This window comes from Cydia fagiglandana, chromosome 26 (assembly GCF_963556715.1).
Source record: "Cydia fagiglandana chromosome 26, ilCydFagi1.1, whole genome shotgun sequence".
NCBI classification, from domain to species: domain Eukaryota; kingdom Metazoa; phylum Arthropoda; class Insecta; order Lepidoptera; family Tortricidae; genus Cydia; species Cydia fagiglandana.
The window spans coordinates 6,554,036-6,571,366 of NC_085957.1; the positions used below are offsets into that span (position 1 = coordinate 6,554,036).

General features: G+C 38.2%; 2 protein-coding genes and 1 long non-coding RNA gene across 3 annotated transcripts in view; 1 reads left to right on the forward strand and 2 right to left on the reverse strand.

Moving 5' to 3' along the window:
* LOC134677336 (cytochrome P450 4d8-like) overlaps positions 1-17,331 on the reverse strand; it is a 76,708-nt gene that overhangs the window by 20,531 nt on the left and 38,846 nt on the right. The gene's annotated exons all lie outside the window — the stretch shown is intronic.
* The window catches only part of LOC134677507 (uncharacterized), a 54,822-nt gene that overhangs the window by 668 nt on the left and 36,823 nt on the right, over positions 1-17,331 (reverse strand). The window lies entirely within an intron of this gene.
* Positions 5,230-8,084, forward strand: LOC134677377 (uncharacterized). Its single transcript, XM_063535812.1, has 2 exons — positions 5,230-6,188; positions 8,006-8,084. Exon 1 carries the CDS (start codon positions 5,272-5,274, stop codon positions 6,181-6,183), a length of 912 nt encoding a protein of 303 aa, XP_063391882.1. The 5' UTR covers positions 5,230-5,271; the 3' UTR covers positions 6,184-6,188; positions 8,006-8,084.

Consider the following 17,331-nt stretch of genomic DNA (forward strand, 5'->3'; position numbering starts at 1 on the left):
TATTTATGCGGTGTAATTAAAAAATAAATGTTAGAATTATTATTTTATAAACGGTAGTTTTATTATTTTATTACAGTTTACCGCAAATAATGATATCAAGCAGTTTTATCTCTTACGACACCGACATTATTTGAGGGCTGACTCGTCGTACTAAATGTATGGGAGGGTTTGAAGTTAATATTTGGGATATTTCTGCTTTTATTAAAAAAAAGTTATTAATGTAATTTTACTCATTGGGTAACGGACTTTCGATATCAATTTGAAGTTTTCTGATATCTGTCATATTTACGGAATTATAGCCTGGCTACACTTAACGATTACACCCTGTATACCTATACAAGAATTGCTCGTTTAAAGGTATAAGTGTTTACTGGCAAGGAAACGGAACTGAACTGACATTGAAAAAAACTGACGTACTTTTAAACAGGAACAAAAGATTAAAACAATTTTACCACAAAACTGTTAAAAACTATACAAAAAATTATTATGAATACAATAGACATCGACCTTAAAATAATACGAGTAAAAGGAAAAGGGCGAGGTTGCGTAGCGTGTAACAATGTTTTAAAATTAGTCGTTGACATGACCATTGACAGTTGACATTGCCATACTTAATGTATTTTTAAGCTGCTTGATTTTTTTTCAACTTAAAATTTAATGATTTTTGCTTGAACTACTGAAATAGAATAAAGAACACATTATTTCTTGTATTTTTTTATAATATAATTGTTGTTGAATATATACCCTGGCACCGTCCCATGTTCCGAGCACGAAAGATTTTGCTGGCGCTGCGGCTTCCTCAGCCGAAAGCCTCAAGCGCTGCAATAGTTATTTGTACAACAAGAGATCAAAGTTTGATATTTCTTCGAGTGCTTATTTTGAGTCCCGTGCAAGCGAAAGATTCTATAATAGATTCACGAGCGTAGCGAGTGAATCTAATTTAGAATCTTGAGCGTATTAAGGGATTCAAAATCGCACGAGGTGTAAATAACTTTGATCTCGTGTAGTACACAAAATTTTTCACCCTAAGCAGTGAGAACATACCTAGAGGGACAGAGATAATAGAACCCAAGTATATCGAACTTGTATTAGACTCCGCATGTTGAAATGACATTTGACTATAAAGGTCACTTGAATGACAAAATCGCATTTTGCTCACTGTTTTTAAGAAGCAAAGTACCCTTGTTCGAGCTGCTGAGGTGAAAATATATTTGTGGTGTTTGATGGAGTCGAAACTTTGGGGCCGTGGGGGCCAAGTGAGCGTCGACTGTACAAAGACTTGTCGGCGCGCCTAATGACTCCTCTACACGATGGGCCAACGCCGGCCACTTCAAAGGACGCAGCCATGCAATAGAATGTGATAGCAATATCACTTGCTCCCTCTAACGCATAAATGCGTCCCTTGGAGTGGCCGCGCTGGCCCATCGTGTAGAGGAGCCATAATAGAGGCTTTTCTGGTGAACAGGGCTGGCCACTATTTCGCCCAGCGAATTAATATCGCCATACAGCGGAGAAATATAGCCAGCTATCTGGGGGCCTACCGCGAACCACGTTCGACGTGTTGTGTCTCTGTCGCACTTATAAATTCGTACGTAAATGTGACAAGGAGGCTTCACTTCGAACGTAGTTCGCGGTAGGCCCACTGTGCACCTTGCCCGTTGACGGCGATCTAGGCCAAATTTTTTTACATAATAAAACTTTAAAACCAACAGATCTGTAGGTTTATTTCTTTGTTTGTTTTTATCAATAAAATAATTTATTGTAATATAATATTGTTAATTTACTCGACAAGTTCATAATGGTGAAAAATAGAGACTCCTAAAAATATGTGTACCTAGGTAATTAGAAATTTAAAAAATGTAAAATGTCATAAAAGAGGATTACTATGTAATAAAGAATTCCTCACTTGCAGAACTGTGTCTCCACTATTTATACTTTTTACGGTTCCATAACTTAAATAGTTATTTGTTTCACACGGGGGCAAAGTTGTTGTTTAAATAAAAAATAAAATAAAATAAAATATCATTTATTTCAGGCTTTTAACCCATAATAAAAATACACATAAACAATACAATGGCATACTATATACAATAACTTTTTAACTGCTTGTGCTAATATTGATACCCGAGCAAGCGAAAGATTCCAAAATTGAACCACGAGCGTAGCGAGTGGTCTGAAAAATGGAATCTTGAGCGTTGCTAAGGTTTCAAAGCACGAGGGTTAAACAAAATTTGCCCCCGAGTGAAACACAAAATTTTTCACCACACCAACCCGAAGCAAATATTAAATGTAAAATATCAAACAAAATCAAATCCAAATGAATGCCATTAAATATTTATCATCCAAAATCATCATTTAAAAGACAATTCTACCAGCAAATAAGAAAACAACTCAATATTAGCATTTGATTACTTTGCCTCACATGTGAAAATGCAACTTGGCTATCAGTTTTTGAAGTGCAAAGTAAGCCTTTCCGAGCAGGTGTGGTGAAAAAGCAAAAAACGGAACCCTATAAGAATCAATCGTGCGTCTGTCTCAGTCCGTCTGTCACAGTCACAGCCTATTGTCTCAAAAGTACGAGACCAATTAAGTTAAAATTTGGTACACATATGTAAAATCGTGACCCAAAAACGGACATCTAACGTAAACAAATGAATTTTAAACATGGGGGCCACTTTTGGGGGATAAATGAGAAAATTAAAAAATAATGTTTATCAAACTATATCAGGGGTGCGAAACTCCTGACTTCGGTCGAACTCGGCTCCGCTCGGCTCAGCATTGCTCCGAGCAATTATTAGGGTTAGCAGCCCTTGACTTCCTTCTGCGTGCACGACCACAGATAAGATAATCACTTGATTTTTGACAACCCTAAACAGCCGAAAGGGATAGTGTCATATATTAGAAAGGGACAGCATGATACGACCCTGAACCGATGTCAAACTTCGGTTTTGTTGGAAGTTTCCTTTCTGTACGGTAGTACTATTCTTTATTCTGTGACTATATCGTGTTACATATTAAGAGCCACTTGCACCACCCCACTAACCCGGGGTTAACCGATTGAACCGGTAACCCAGTGTCAAATTGTACTGGTAACCATGGTAACTCCAGGTTAACCGGTTAACCCCGGGTTAGTGGAATGATGCAAGTGGTGCTAAATGAAATAACTCATTTTGAGAATCTGAAATACATATATATATATATATATATATATATATATTTTGTAATTTTATAATAAATCGTTTAGAAGTTATTTAAGAAAATAGTCAAAAAGGTCCTTTATGTCTGAAACTACTGGATCTACAATATTGAAAAACATATACAAAATAGTTCTTTGCCTATAGATGACAGGAAAACCTATTAGAAATGTGCACTCAAGCGTGAGTTGGACGAATTATTTAGTTTTTGATCCGACCCCTACGGGTTTTTTAAATAAATATTATAGGACATTCTTACACAGATTGACTAAGTCCCACAGTAAGCTCAAGAAGGCTTGTATTGTGGGTACTCAGACAGCGATATATATAATATACAAATACTTAAATACATAGAAAACACACATGACTCAGGAACAAATATCTGTATCATCATACAAATAAATGCCCTTACTGGGATTCGAACCCGGGACCATCGGCTTCGCAGGCAGGGTCACTACCCACTACGCCAGACCAGTCGTCAATTCACTCGCGCTTCACATAAATAAGCTGAGTCGGACATGCTGCCAAAACCGGGTTGGCAGTATCCAATGAGGATTACCTCCACCTCTGACAAAAAAAAAAAAAAAAAAATACATTATTAAAAATTGGATAATTTAACCCTTGGAACGCGAGTCCGAATCACAATCGGCCGGTTCTATTCAAGGCTGAACATAATATTTATACAGTATGTGTCTGACAATGGGGCTTTAATAGTGTAGTAAATAAAGGTAGTGGACCCCGCAGTAATTCCTCAGCCAGAAAAAACTTTACAGTATGATAAAGTAGCAATAAATAATAAGTATTGTATAAATATCCAAAGAATAATAATAATAGAATTAAAGTAAATACCTAAAGTCTTAAATCGTTAATATCTTTTTACAAAATAATGCTCATTTCAAACTTTCGTCTTCACCGGAAATATTCAAATAACGTATTGCAACAATATATGAAATATTTAAAAAGAATATCCCAGCAGAAATACCAATAACATATTTGGTAAAAAAAATTTGGACGGAGGAATTACTCGGTTAAATATATAATAAACAGATTCGTATTTTTACGTATGAATACCTAACTTAGGAGTGTTTTTAGGGTTCCGTACCTCAAAACGAAAAAACTGTCTGCCTGTTTGTCACAGCCTATTTTCTCGGAAACTACTAGACCAATTAAGTTCAAATTTGGTACACATATGTAAATTATATTTCATCGCTTCATTCTAAGATATAATGTTTTAACAGGTAGTCCCTTAAACCTACAGGCAACTAGCACGCTTTTAGAGTACTTCATTTGATTCAAAATCGGTATTAGTAGTTCCGGCGGCCACCACCTGGGGGTGGGGAGCTGCCGTAGACTTCATTCCTTATTCGTGCACGGCAACGAGCGCACGCGCTAAAATCATGCCTAAGCGTACTATCGACGAACGAATTAGTGCATATCACAAAAAAATAGAAGAATTACAACGAAAGAAAAATAAAGAACCACCTTATAAACGGATTCGAGTAATTCAGTCCTCGTCTGACGAGGACAATGACCAAGGTAAATTAGTGTTTTTATTTTGTTTTAGTGGTTATTTCATCAAGAAATATTACAATCTAGTTTCTAAAGTGTAATCTTTAAAACATTTACGTAATTTAAACGTACGAAATTGATGCTGAGTTTTGTCTACCTACCCTCAGATTTTTTTTATAACTTAAAGAATGTTAAACGCACGGTTTTAGCTGCGAGCTACCTCTGTGTTGTTTTAACGTATGTTTAAAAGTCGGGATTGACTGCGAGTCAATTGCGATAACGTGATTAACTGCGAGTTAACCACGAGGCATTTGCCGAACATAACATGCAAAACAATAAGTTATCATAATTAGTTACGTTGTCTTGTCTGCGAGACATGTACAACTGAGTTTTCTCATAACTCACCTACCTACCTTCTTTTGGGTCTCCAAATAAAATATACATTTTTATTTTTATTTTAGATACAAATATCGTTGTCCATCGTCCTTTAACGGACCAAATTAACCGAGAAGGCAGCGTGACTGAACCTTTTCAAGTCGAGGGGCACCAGTGCACTCAACCATTACCAATGAATGACCTCGAGGTGAATCCTCGCCAAAACACTGAGCCAGAACATGAGATAGCCGAGCCGGAGGTGGAGCAAAGTGCTCCTATGCCCGATGAAACCGCGCAAGCATCCGCGGAAATGGTAGAACCGGAACTACTTATGGCCTTGGGCGAGTCCACAGATGATATACCTGAATTTGGTAAACCGATACACGACAGTTTAGCCAGTCTGTGGTTACCTCTACTAAAAAAGGGTCTGCTCAAAGAAAACAAAGAAAAACTTTTAAAAAGTTATTTAATACCCGAAAATTGCAAGCTTCTGCAGTCACCAAAACTTAACGCAGAGATCTCAGCTGCAGTATCTGAAATAGTCAGAGGGCGCGATAAAAAACTGTCTGGTTTTCAACAACAGCTCGGTGCAGGCATTACTGCACTCAATAAGGGTATGGAGATCCTACTAAATAGCGATAATAAAGCCCAGGCTCTGACTCATTTCAGTGACAGCTGTCGAATCTTGACAGACCTTCACTGCGCGTCGACCAAAGATAGAATAAAATTGATAACTCCTAGTCTGGAAAAGAACATCCTACATGTAATCCAAGATTCCGAAAGAGACGATACTCTCTTTGGTAACGCTTTGTCTGAAAAAATTAAGGCAGGCAAAGCCATTCAAAGACAAGGACATCAGATAAAAAAGACTGTGCCATACCAACCCTCTACTTCCGGATTTCGCCAGTCGACGGCAAGCCGCTATACCCCGCCGGGAAACTGGAGGGGTCCACCTCGCTACTTCTACCCCAACAGCAGAGGTGGACGGGGCAGCCAGACGAGGATGACAACTCCCAGGAGGTCGTACAATTACACATACAGCACAACTCCACCGGCAGCGAAACCTGCCCCTCAGACCAGGCCTCGTGCTCCAACTCAACAGTAAACCAGGTACATTCTGGTAGAATAAGTTCATTTTACGATTGCTGGCTAAATATAACTCAAAATAATGAAGTTTTAACTTGGATTCGAGAGGGATATAAAATTCCTTTCTCTAAAAGCGTTGAACAGCCTCCAGTAAGCCATCCCGCTTACTCTTCTGACGAAAGTCGTGACATGTCATATGCAATTAATAAATTACTAGAGTTAGGTGCAATTTCACAATGTAATGCATCAAGTAACCAGTTCGTTTCCAAAATATTCTTCACGCCAAAACCTAATGGCGAGAAACGATTTATTTTGAATCTTAAATCGCTCAATAAATTCATTCCTAAAATTCACTTTAAGATGGAAGACCATCGAACGGCATCCAAGTTAATAGCCCAGAATAGTTATTTAGCCAACATCGACTTAAAAGACTTATCTTTTAATACCTATTCATGTATCTGATCGAAAATATTTACGTTTTCAATTTCAAGCTTATGGCTCTAAAGAAATTGTAACTTATGAGTTTAATGCCCTGCCTTATGGCTTATCGTTAGCCCCGTGGGTTTTTACTAAAGTAATGAAAGAAGTAATAACATATTTAAGATCCAGCGGTCTGAAATCTGTCATGTATTTAGATGACATCCTTTGCTTGGTGATGACTATACTGATTGTAATAAAATCGTAAATGAGACTGTGAAGCTACTTCAATGTTTAGGCTTCGTTATTAACTTTAGTAAAAGCTCACTGGAAACCAAGCAAAGTTGCAAGTTTTTGGGATTCAATTTCGATAGTCGAAACATGTCTATGTCTTTGCCGAGTGATAAACGTAATAAAATTGCTCAGTTAGTTAACAAATTTATGAAATTGCCACGTTGTAGTATCCGTGAATTTGCTCAATTGATCGGTGTACTTGTCGCGGCCTGCCCTGCTGTTAAGTATGGATGGCTGTACACAAAAATTTTAGAACGCCAGAAATTCCTCCTTTTGCAAAAGCATAATGATAATTTTGAAGCCAAAATATCATTACCCAATACCATTCTTGCCGACTTACACTGGTGGGCTAAGAATATTGCCACTGCTGATAATCCTATGAGGATAAAAAACTTTAAATACGAAATCTTTACAGACGCCTCTAGGTCGGGCTGGGGCGCTGTATGTGGCAATAAAAAAGCAAACGGGACATGGAAAACCGTTGAGATGGAACACCATATAAACTATTTAGAATTGCTCGCGGTATTTTTAGGCCTGAAAAGCCTCGCTTCAGACGTTACCAACTGTGCAATATTATTACGAATCGACAACACGACCGCTATTAGTTATATCAACCGTATGGGAGGTATACAATTCCCACATTTAAATGACTTATCAAGATCAATTTGGCAATGGTGCGAGGAGCGCCATATTTGGTTATATGCGTCATACGTTAATACCAAACTTAATCGGGCAGATGAGGAGTCTAGGAAAATCAACCCGGACACAGAGTGGGAATTGTCCACCCAAGCCTTTGATACCATTATTAAAAAATTAGGATACCCAAATGTAGATTTGTTTGCTTCACGTGCTAACGCAAAATGTGACGCATTCGTCTCATGGAGACAAGAGCCAGACGCCATGGCGGTAGACGCGTTTACGCTTAACTGGAGCTCTAACTTTTTTTATGCATTCCCACCATTTGCGCTAATACTAAAATGCTTACGAAAGATTGTTGACGATAAAGCTGATGGAATACTTGTATTCCCCTATTGGCCTTCGCAGGCATGGTTCCCTTTCCTGATTAAACTTCTAAAGTCAGAAATCATAATGTTCCCTCCTCATAAACACCTGTTAAAATCACATTTCAGGGACCATCACCCCCTGCATGCCAGCCTTACCCTGGGTGCCGCGAGGCTTTGCGGGCGGCGTTCATCAAGCGGGGAACCCCGTACGAGGCAGTACCTCTAATGCTAGCCTCATTGGCTCAGAATACTTTATGTCAATATGGCGTTACCATAAAACTTTGGTGGGAATATTGCACTTCTAAGAATATTGACGTCTATCATCTTTCGATACCCGAGGTACTTTCCTTTTTAACGGAACTATTTAATAAGGGTTGTTCGTATGGCTCATTAAATAGCCACCGTTCGGCGTTATCTTTGCTGCTTGGCAGCGAGATAGGTACTGATAACTGTGTGAAAAGACTTTTAAAAGGGGCATTTAAATTAAAACCAATAACACCAAAATATAATTCCACCTGGGATCCTCAGGTTGTACTAAATCATGTTTCGTCTTGGTATCCCAACTCCGATATACCCCTTGAAAAAATCACTAAAAAACTAGTTACTCTGTTAGCACTCTGTACAGCTCACAGAGTGCAAACCCTATCCCTCATAAAACTAGAAAACATCACAGAAATTTCAGATGGAATAAAAATTGCCATAGTTGACATTATTAAAACTTCTGCTGTAGGCCGAGAACAACCCATATTAAATTTGCCATTTTTCCGCGAAAAATTAAGTATATGCCCAGCTACGACCCTTAAGGATTATATTTTCGTTACGAAAAATTTAAGGGTTGGTAGCACGAGAACGCTTTTCCTGACATATAAGCGACCTCACAAGGCCGCCAGCAGTCAAACCCTAAGTAGGTGGATCAAACAAGTATTGCATGAAAGTGGCGTAGACGTCAATGTGTTTAGTGCACATAGTACTCGCCACTCTGCTACTTCAACGGCTTTTGCGGCTGGAATCAGCTTAGATACGATCAGAAAGGCGGCTGGCTGGACCAGCAACTCTAAAACCTTTGCCAAATTCTATAACCGACCAATAATCAATTGTAATGATGATTATGATTTCGCTAGATCGATTTGTTTCCCAGAAACCAATGTCAGTGACAATGACGATTCCTAAATATTAAGTGTAGTGCTTAACTGCATATAATAATACCTTTTGTGATTATTAGGCATGTTAAATAAGTATAAAAAATTAAAATAAATTAATAAAAATAATAAGTTTTTATTTTCTCACAAAACTTTCAACTCTAAACATCTACCTGTTAAAACATTATATCGAGAATGAAGCGATGAAATATAATAGATGATTAAACGAACTTTCCTAAAGTGAAGTTCGATCACTATTATATGAGTCGCTTCATTCGAAGATATAAATATAATCACCCACCCATCCCTAGGTGACCCAAAAAAGAAAGTTATGTTCGTGACTCTAAAAAATGAAGTCTACGGCAGCTCCCCACCCCCAGGTGGTGGCCGCCGGAACTACTAATACCGATTTTGAATCAAATGAAGTACTCTAAAAGCGTGCTAGTTGCCTGTAGGTTTAAGGGACTACCTGTTAAAACATTATATCTTCGAATGAAGCGACTCATATAATAGTGATCGAACTTCACTTTAGGAAAGTTCGTTTAATCATCTATTAGTAGAAGAGCCGGCCGCAAATTTTTTAACCGACTTGATACCACGATGAAATACACAATGGGAAACCATAAAAGTGATGCTAAGTCCGAATTCGATAGTCTGCCACGGCGGAACTTGCCGAAAGTACGAAAAAGAAGGCCACTTCCGGTGCGAAAAAAGGGGGCTGATTTAACCCATCTGATACCGAAATAATAATTATGGCAGCAGTTAGAAATTTACATGTAGACACATAAAAGCGAAGTCTGCCAGTATTTTTTTAGCCGGAAGTGCTTGGCAGACGCTCTCAAAGGTGGCCAACGGGACCCCTAATTTAACCCATCTGATACCACCATGAAACCAATTCCAGTCGGTAGGTATGAACCCTCATGTCAGGAATATATAAGTCTGCCAAGGCTATTCCTGCCGAAACACCTTGGCAGACGAGATTATGTAAGCAAGGTCGGCATCGGTTACCCTACACTAACCCATCTGATACCACCATGAAACCAATTCCAGTCAGTAGGTACGAACCCCCATTTTAGGAATATATAAGTCTGCCAAGGTTTTTCCTGCCGAAACACCTTGGCAGACGAGATTATAAGCACGATGACCATCGGTTACCGTACACTAACCCATCTGATACCGCCATGAAACCAATTCCAGTCGGTAGGTATGAACCCTCATTTCAGGAATATATAAGTCTGCCAAGGCTTTTCCTGCCGTAACACCGTGGCAGACGAGATTATGTAAGCAAGGTCGGCATCGGTTACCCTACACTAACCCATCTGATACCACCATGAAACCAATTCCAGTCGGTAGGTATGAACCCCCATTTTAGAAATATATAAGTCTGCCAAGGTTTTTCCTGCCGAAACACCTTGGCAGACGAGATTATAAGCAAGATGACCATCGGTTACCGTACACTAACCCATCTGATACCACCATGAAACCAATTCTAGTCGGTAGGTATGAACCCTCATTTCAGGAATTTATAAGTCTGCCAAGGCCTTTCCTGCCGAAACACCTTGACAGACGAGATTATGTAAGCAGCATCCGCATCCGAGGGATCCGTATTTTGGAATTATACAGATTACGGACATTATTAATAGCTGTAGGCTTATTTATTACTTTATGATTATACATATTTGTATATTATTATGTTATTAATAAAATATATTTATAATTTATTAAACCTAAACTTAATACATTGGAAATTCATTACCTGCTTACGGCAGTAGTAGGGATTAGTGGGTGAGTTCTGGCTCACTGAGCCAGGCCAACATTACAGTCCCTCCCCCTTTTTTCCCTTGTTGAGGCCCTGCAACCTTGCCTTGAACCCAAACTAATGTCATTGTAGCTCGAATCTAACCTAATCTATTTTTATTGCTTTTAAAATATTTCAATTATCTACTTTTGCAAAGTTAAATGTTGTAATCTCTATTTCGCAAAATGGAATTTTAATGTGACTTTAATGTATGTGCAGTCTACTTAGTAATTGGGTTTAAAGATATAAAAACACACATTTTATTTCCTATCCTAAGTATCCTATCCTAAGTTTATTCAAATAATATTCTGAACATATATAGTAACATCATTACTTATTCTGTGTACAGTGGAGAAAACGAATGAAATCATGCAATTTGATTTTGCTATTTTTAAATAAAGAGTAACTAAACAGTATTTTCCACAGTTGTTGGTAATGATACCATCTCTTACAATTTCTCTTCATGAACATTTTATGATACCTAACCTAACCTTCCAGTTTTCGCCCGAATTAATCAAAAAATTCACCATTTACACCAATCAAATAGAAAACGGGTCCGTGTCCGAATTCGCGATGTCGAGTCCGGGTCCGCGTCCGGGTCCAGGTTCAGGTAGAAGTCGAATTCAAAATCTTGCTTCTTTTGCCAGTGGGGTAACTTGCTTAACAATCAATTAGAAAAAGACAAGTCGTCGAGGAGTTCCGTTCTGATCACCATCAGCCATACCACTTCATCAAATGCCACTGTTCTTAATGTAAATCCTTGTTTGCCTGATGAAAATACAAAAGTCACTATACAATGCCATTCAGATTTGTAGAGTTCCCTCGATTCCTTATGTGTCCCATCATTAGAACTTGAGCTTGACGAAAATGTGACTTAAAAACCTAACGTGCTTAACAAACATAACGAAGAGGACAAATCCCCAAACATGAGCTATGCGTCGTTGAAGAGTTCCATTCTGATCATCATCAGCAGTTTCACTTCATCAAATGTCACAATTTTGAATGTAAATGCTTGGTTTGTTTATAAAAACACCAGTATCACTATATGTTAGGGTGGTTCAAAAAACATTTTTTTTCCTAAGGGGCACCCCCTTATTTAGTTACACTTATTATGTTGATAAAATACACCAAGTTTCGTAATTTATCTCAACTACAAGGGGACGCCTCACCACGTTGAAATTTTGTAAGTTGTTTGAAACCCAAAAAAAAGAGTATTATTCAGAATTTTATTTAAATATCTGGTTTCACACTATTTGCACATGTGATGTATAAGTTTTGAAGTAGAAAAACATTTTCTTTCAAAATAATATCTTTTAAATCACACTTTCAAATAATGTGAAAACTACTACTTACATAAAAATCTAAAAAATAGTAACTTATTTTTTTTGGATTTCATACAATTTGAAAAATTTCTAAGTGTTTGAGCACCCCCTTGTAGTTAAGATAAGATTACAAACTTGGTGTATTTTGTCAACATAATAAATGTAACAAAATAAGGGGGTGCCGCTTCTTCTAGCTAGAGTTTGAATTTTTCCCATACAAACGTGAACCACCCTACTACTATATGTAGCACAACGTCCTGAGTGGCGCAGGCTGGTGCATGACAAAGTGCGCGATTTCGAGAAGCAACGTAAAGTTGACCTCGACACAACGCGATGATCTGAAAGCGCGCCAGCCTGCTTCCGTTCACTACCACTATGTGGCTGGTGTTCTCACGTGCCCTCAATGTGCGCGGAGGTTCACCTCCAAGATCGGCTATGTCAGCCATATTCGGGCGCACGAGTGCCGAGCTAACTAGGAGTCGAAGTGGTCGCCATGGTCGAAATCGGCCGGAAGGATCATCATCATCATTTCATTCACCTAGAAGATTTGAAGAGTGCCCTCGATTCCTCATAAATCTCACCATCAGAATTGGGTTTTGACAAAGACGGAACCAATCTGTATGTATATACTTACAAGTTACAACTCATCTAAAAAAAGAATTTTCAAAATCGATCCCGAAATGACGGAGATATCAAACATTAAAAAAACATTTTCATAAATCATTTATTTTATTTTTCGTGATAAACTTAGTGTACATACAAAAGTAACATGCAAGGCTTTTAATACAAACATAATTACAAATTGTTTACCACGAAATGGGCTCGCCTCAGCATAATGCTGACCCGAGAGTCGGCGCTGGTCTTCCGGCGAGTCCATTTTGGTGGGCCACGATCGCAGCTGTACGGCACGGCCTCGTAGAACTGAACGCAATCATGCGGCGGCTGCCAGCGCCATCTGGCCTACGGGTGTGACAAATGACAGATAACCTAAAAGGCAATGCCGCGCAGACAGGGTGCTAACAATAACAATTGAGAATACTAGAACATTTCAAACATAAAACACATGGAATAACTGTGAAAACATTACAAATATTCGGATACAAACAAACAACATAAATAAATAAGAACACACGTGATTAACGTTAAAAAAGGTTACCAAACACACTGTTTATTCTGTTTACCAAAGTGAGAAGTGAAGGAGAGATCAAGAAAATATCTCTTACATAAAAGGCAGATAAAACACACGCGCAAACAGACAGCGATAAAGAAGGGATATGACAGCAAAACTATACATACAGACGCATTGGGTTACTTACAGTGAGGAAAGGACATAAAAACAGGTATTTATTATTATACAATTGCTTGCTATTTAGGACATACATATTAAAATTCAATCTAAAAATATTCTATTTATAATTATAATTACCTTAATATAATTATTGACGAGTAGTTATATTCGCCAGTAATTACCTTATACGGCCCCGACACTATCATTAGCAATGACATGAAATTTCATGACGCTCCAGCGTTTGGTCCAGTCAGGTCATGACATTCCTAAATCTCCCCACACACTTATCAGTATTTCTATCAGTATTTTCATCATTACCTTTCACGGGGAATTTTAAGTTATTATTTTCCTAACCGTTCTTAGTTATGTTGTAGTGTACGTTTTGAAGAACACAAAACCAAGACATTATTCAATCAATCATCGATTCAAATATTTCTAACCTCTCGTAATTATACTATGTACTGTGGCAACTCTATGCCCGATGAGCCAGAAAAATGTAGAAAAAGAAATAGTTAATTAATAAGAATATTTATTTGTTTCAACCTTTTCGTGCGTGCGTGCGCCATGACTGTGTGAAAGATTGGTAGTTAAAAAATGTATCCAAATATTTTTTTTTATTCTTACCACGAACCGGGAATTAAACTATTCTTAAAGTACAATCAGCATCATATAGTAGGTAGCATCCAAAGTACCTATTCAAATAGTTCGGTACGCCATACATACCTATTATATGGTGAACCGAACTATTTGAATACTTTGGATGCTACCTACTATGCGACGCTGACTGTACCTACTGGATTCTTCTGTTATGTAAGAATGTATAATTTGGTTAAGAAAAAAGGTACCTGATATGTAGGGATTGCAATCCGGTCCGGCGGATCCGGTAATCCGGCCGGATCCGGCACATTTTTCAAGATACCGGATCCGGCAAAATTCACCGGATCCGGTCTTGGATCCGGTAAAGTGAATCAAAGCGCTAAAATATAAAATAACAGCTTAAAACACTGCTAAAATTTAAAAGTTCTCGCCAATATTCGAATTTTCTCGCTCGCAAACAGCAACACAACAACTTGTTTGTTAGTTGACGCAAGTCTTCTAGCCGACGAAATATGTGTAGTCGTAGCGTTGAGATTTCCGTGCACCGTAAGATTAGTTTATATTCAATTTATTGTGTTATTTCATTGTAATTTAATGTACATGTTATTTCGTTTTATTTTGTACAAACCATTATAGCCCACTTTAAGACACAGGTTTTTGGGGTATCCGAAATACTAATACTTGTACATAATTATGTTATATATTAAAAAAGTGGTTAGGATTTTGCTGATTAAAACTAGTCGGGGTTTCTGCGGTTGACCTGACGTTTAGTAAAAACAATATCTGTGGAGGTTCGAAGTAAGGAGGTATAAAAAAAGAGTCCGTCATAAAGCAAGTTCAAACGGGATAGTCTTATATGGAACATTCAACCATAAACACTAACTATTCATTCTCAATTAGTCATAAAACTTTTTAAGCTTTACAGGCCTGATTTAGTTAATATGTTTTATCCTTCTTACAAATACATAAGTCAAAATGAGAGATAAAGACCAAAACGAGAAGATCAAAACTATTCATAGCTAATTCAGGCCAGTAACGCGTTTATAAATAATGCCATAAACCAGAGAGTTTACTTATAGGATAGATGCATACTTACAACATGTTATTATATAAGGCCAGAATAGGGATGTTGGCCATATTTAAAAAAAAAATTGAACTCTATGCACGAAATAAAACGCAAAAGGGAATATTACGCAAAAGTCGGCGTAGGGTCCACTAGCAAATTCAGAGGGTCTACTTCGAAATGCGAAAATCGAAATTTCGTTATCAGTCTCTAACGCTCGAATACTCAAGAGTGATATAAAGAGGCAGAAAACGAAATTACGCGGTAAGCCCTCGGTATGTGCTAGAGGCGCCCCCTACGCAGAGTATTGCGTAATATTATTCTATTTCCCTGAATAGGGAATATTACTCGAAACTCTGCGTAGGGGGCGCCACTACCACAATCCATCACAATCTGGGGGTCTACCGCGAAACACGAAATTTCGTTATCTAACCTCTCTATCACTTTCATCATCATCATCCTCACTTTTGCATATTCGAACGATAAAGAGGCAGATAACTAAATTTAGATTTTCGCGTTTCCCGGTAAAAATATAATTAAATTGTTGTAAACAACATAAAATAAAAGGTTTTTAATTTTTATTTCATGTATGGAAACTTTTAGAAAAGGACAGAGATTTTCTTTGTGCATCGTATTCTGCATGTTTTCCTTTTTTCTTAAGAGTCAAGTGAAAATAAACTTTAGAGCAATGATAATAGAGTAGGTATACTTCACTTATTGATTTAAATGCCAGTAATGATTCTTGTTAGTATAAAACCTTCTTCTAAAGTACTTTAAATGACGGAATGAGGGATTAGAGTGATGCGCTCCACTCACTATCAGTATAATGTCATTATTTTGACATTTCTTCAAAAATATTAAAAATGTTTAATAACTTCATTATCGTCCATCATTCTTTCTGTCATTTCTGATACCATCATTCTAACCAATTCACTGTCAGTATAATGTCATTTCTAGTATCATTACTTTGACATAACTCCAATACTGACGGAAATTATTAAAATAAACTTCATTACTTGCCGTCATTCCTTCATGACACTCCCTACACTATCACTAAAAACGTCATTCCGTCAAAGTAATGTCAGTATCCATGATAGTGTCGGGGCCGTATTAAAAGCAACTAGTGTCATGCCTTAAAGTTTCCTGTTGCCGCTGGTGTTGTAGTGTGAATATTTTGAGTTTGGCTTTAAAACTTATAATACTTTCTAGGTTCCTGAGAGGGGGTGGAATGTTATTCCAGCAACGGGTGGCCATGTACTTGAAACTCCCACGGAAGGCAGCTGTAGCATGTCGAGGAGTTACCAACTGCACGCTGCAATTACGTGCGCCAAGTGATCTACGAGTGGACATCCAAGACAACTTCTCAAAAAGATATGACGGAGATTTACAATGCCGAATAGAAAGCTAGATGAAGCTTTCGACGGTGCAGCATTTTAAGAACACTGTGTTTATTTAAGAAAGGAGTCACATGGCCTCTAGGTGGGATATTGAAGCAGAACCGGGCGCAAGCATTTTGCACCCTCTGTATAAGTCGCTTTGTTTTTGATAGGAGACGTGGACCATACACTAAATCCATATAATTTAATTTGGAAAGAACAAGAGCTTCAACTAACTGAGTGCGCAAGGTTTCGTTGATAAATGGTCCTATATTAAAATAAGAGAATGACAAACCTAAAAAATATATATGATGTACATTATCATGCAATCTTCCACCGAAAATTGGTTTGAACGAGATCTAGTAGGTAGTGTTTTTTAATCGTCATAAATCGTAAACCGCAATTTTGTTATGTTGCTTGCTGCTACGGAACCCTTCATGGGCGAGTCCGACTCACACTTGGCCGCTTTTTGGGTTTGCTTTATTATTGTTTTTGTATTATTGAAGTGAAAACTTCTTTAGCGGCGCTGAGCACTTTTTAAGGTAGGGAAAAAATTATACGACGAGACAGCGTAACGCGTAACACGCTGACGTCATGGGTGACGGACAATGTTCATCATCATCATCTCAGCCATAAGACGTCCGCTGCTGAACATAGGCCTCCCCCTTGGACCTCCATTCGTACCGGTTGGAAGCGACCCGCATCCAGCGTCTTCCGGCGGCCTTAACAAGGTCGTCCGTCCATCTTCTGGGTGGACGCCCTACGCTGCGCTTGCTAGTCCGTGGTCTCCACTCAAGCACTTTTCGACCCCATCGGCCATCTTCTCTGCGCGCAATGTGGCCTGCCCATTGCCACTTCAGCTTGCTAAT

Bases quoted from the DNA above. Each gene is read 5' to 3' on its own strand.
- LOC134677377 (XM_063535812.1), top strand. From the start codon at position 5,272: ATGAATGACCTCGAGGTGAATCCTCGCCAAAACACTGAGCCAGAACAT.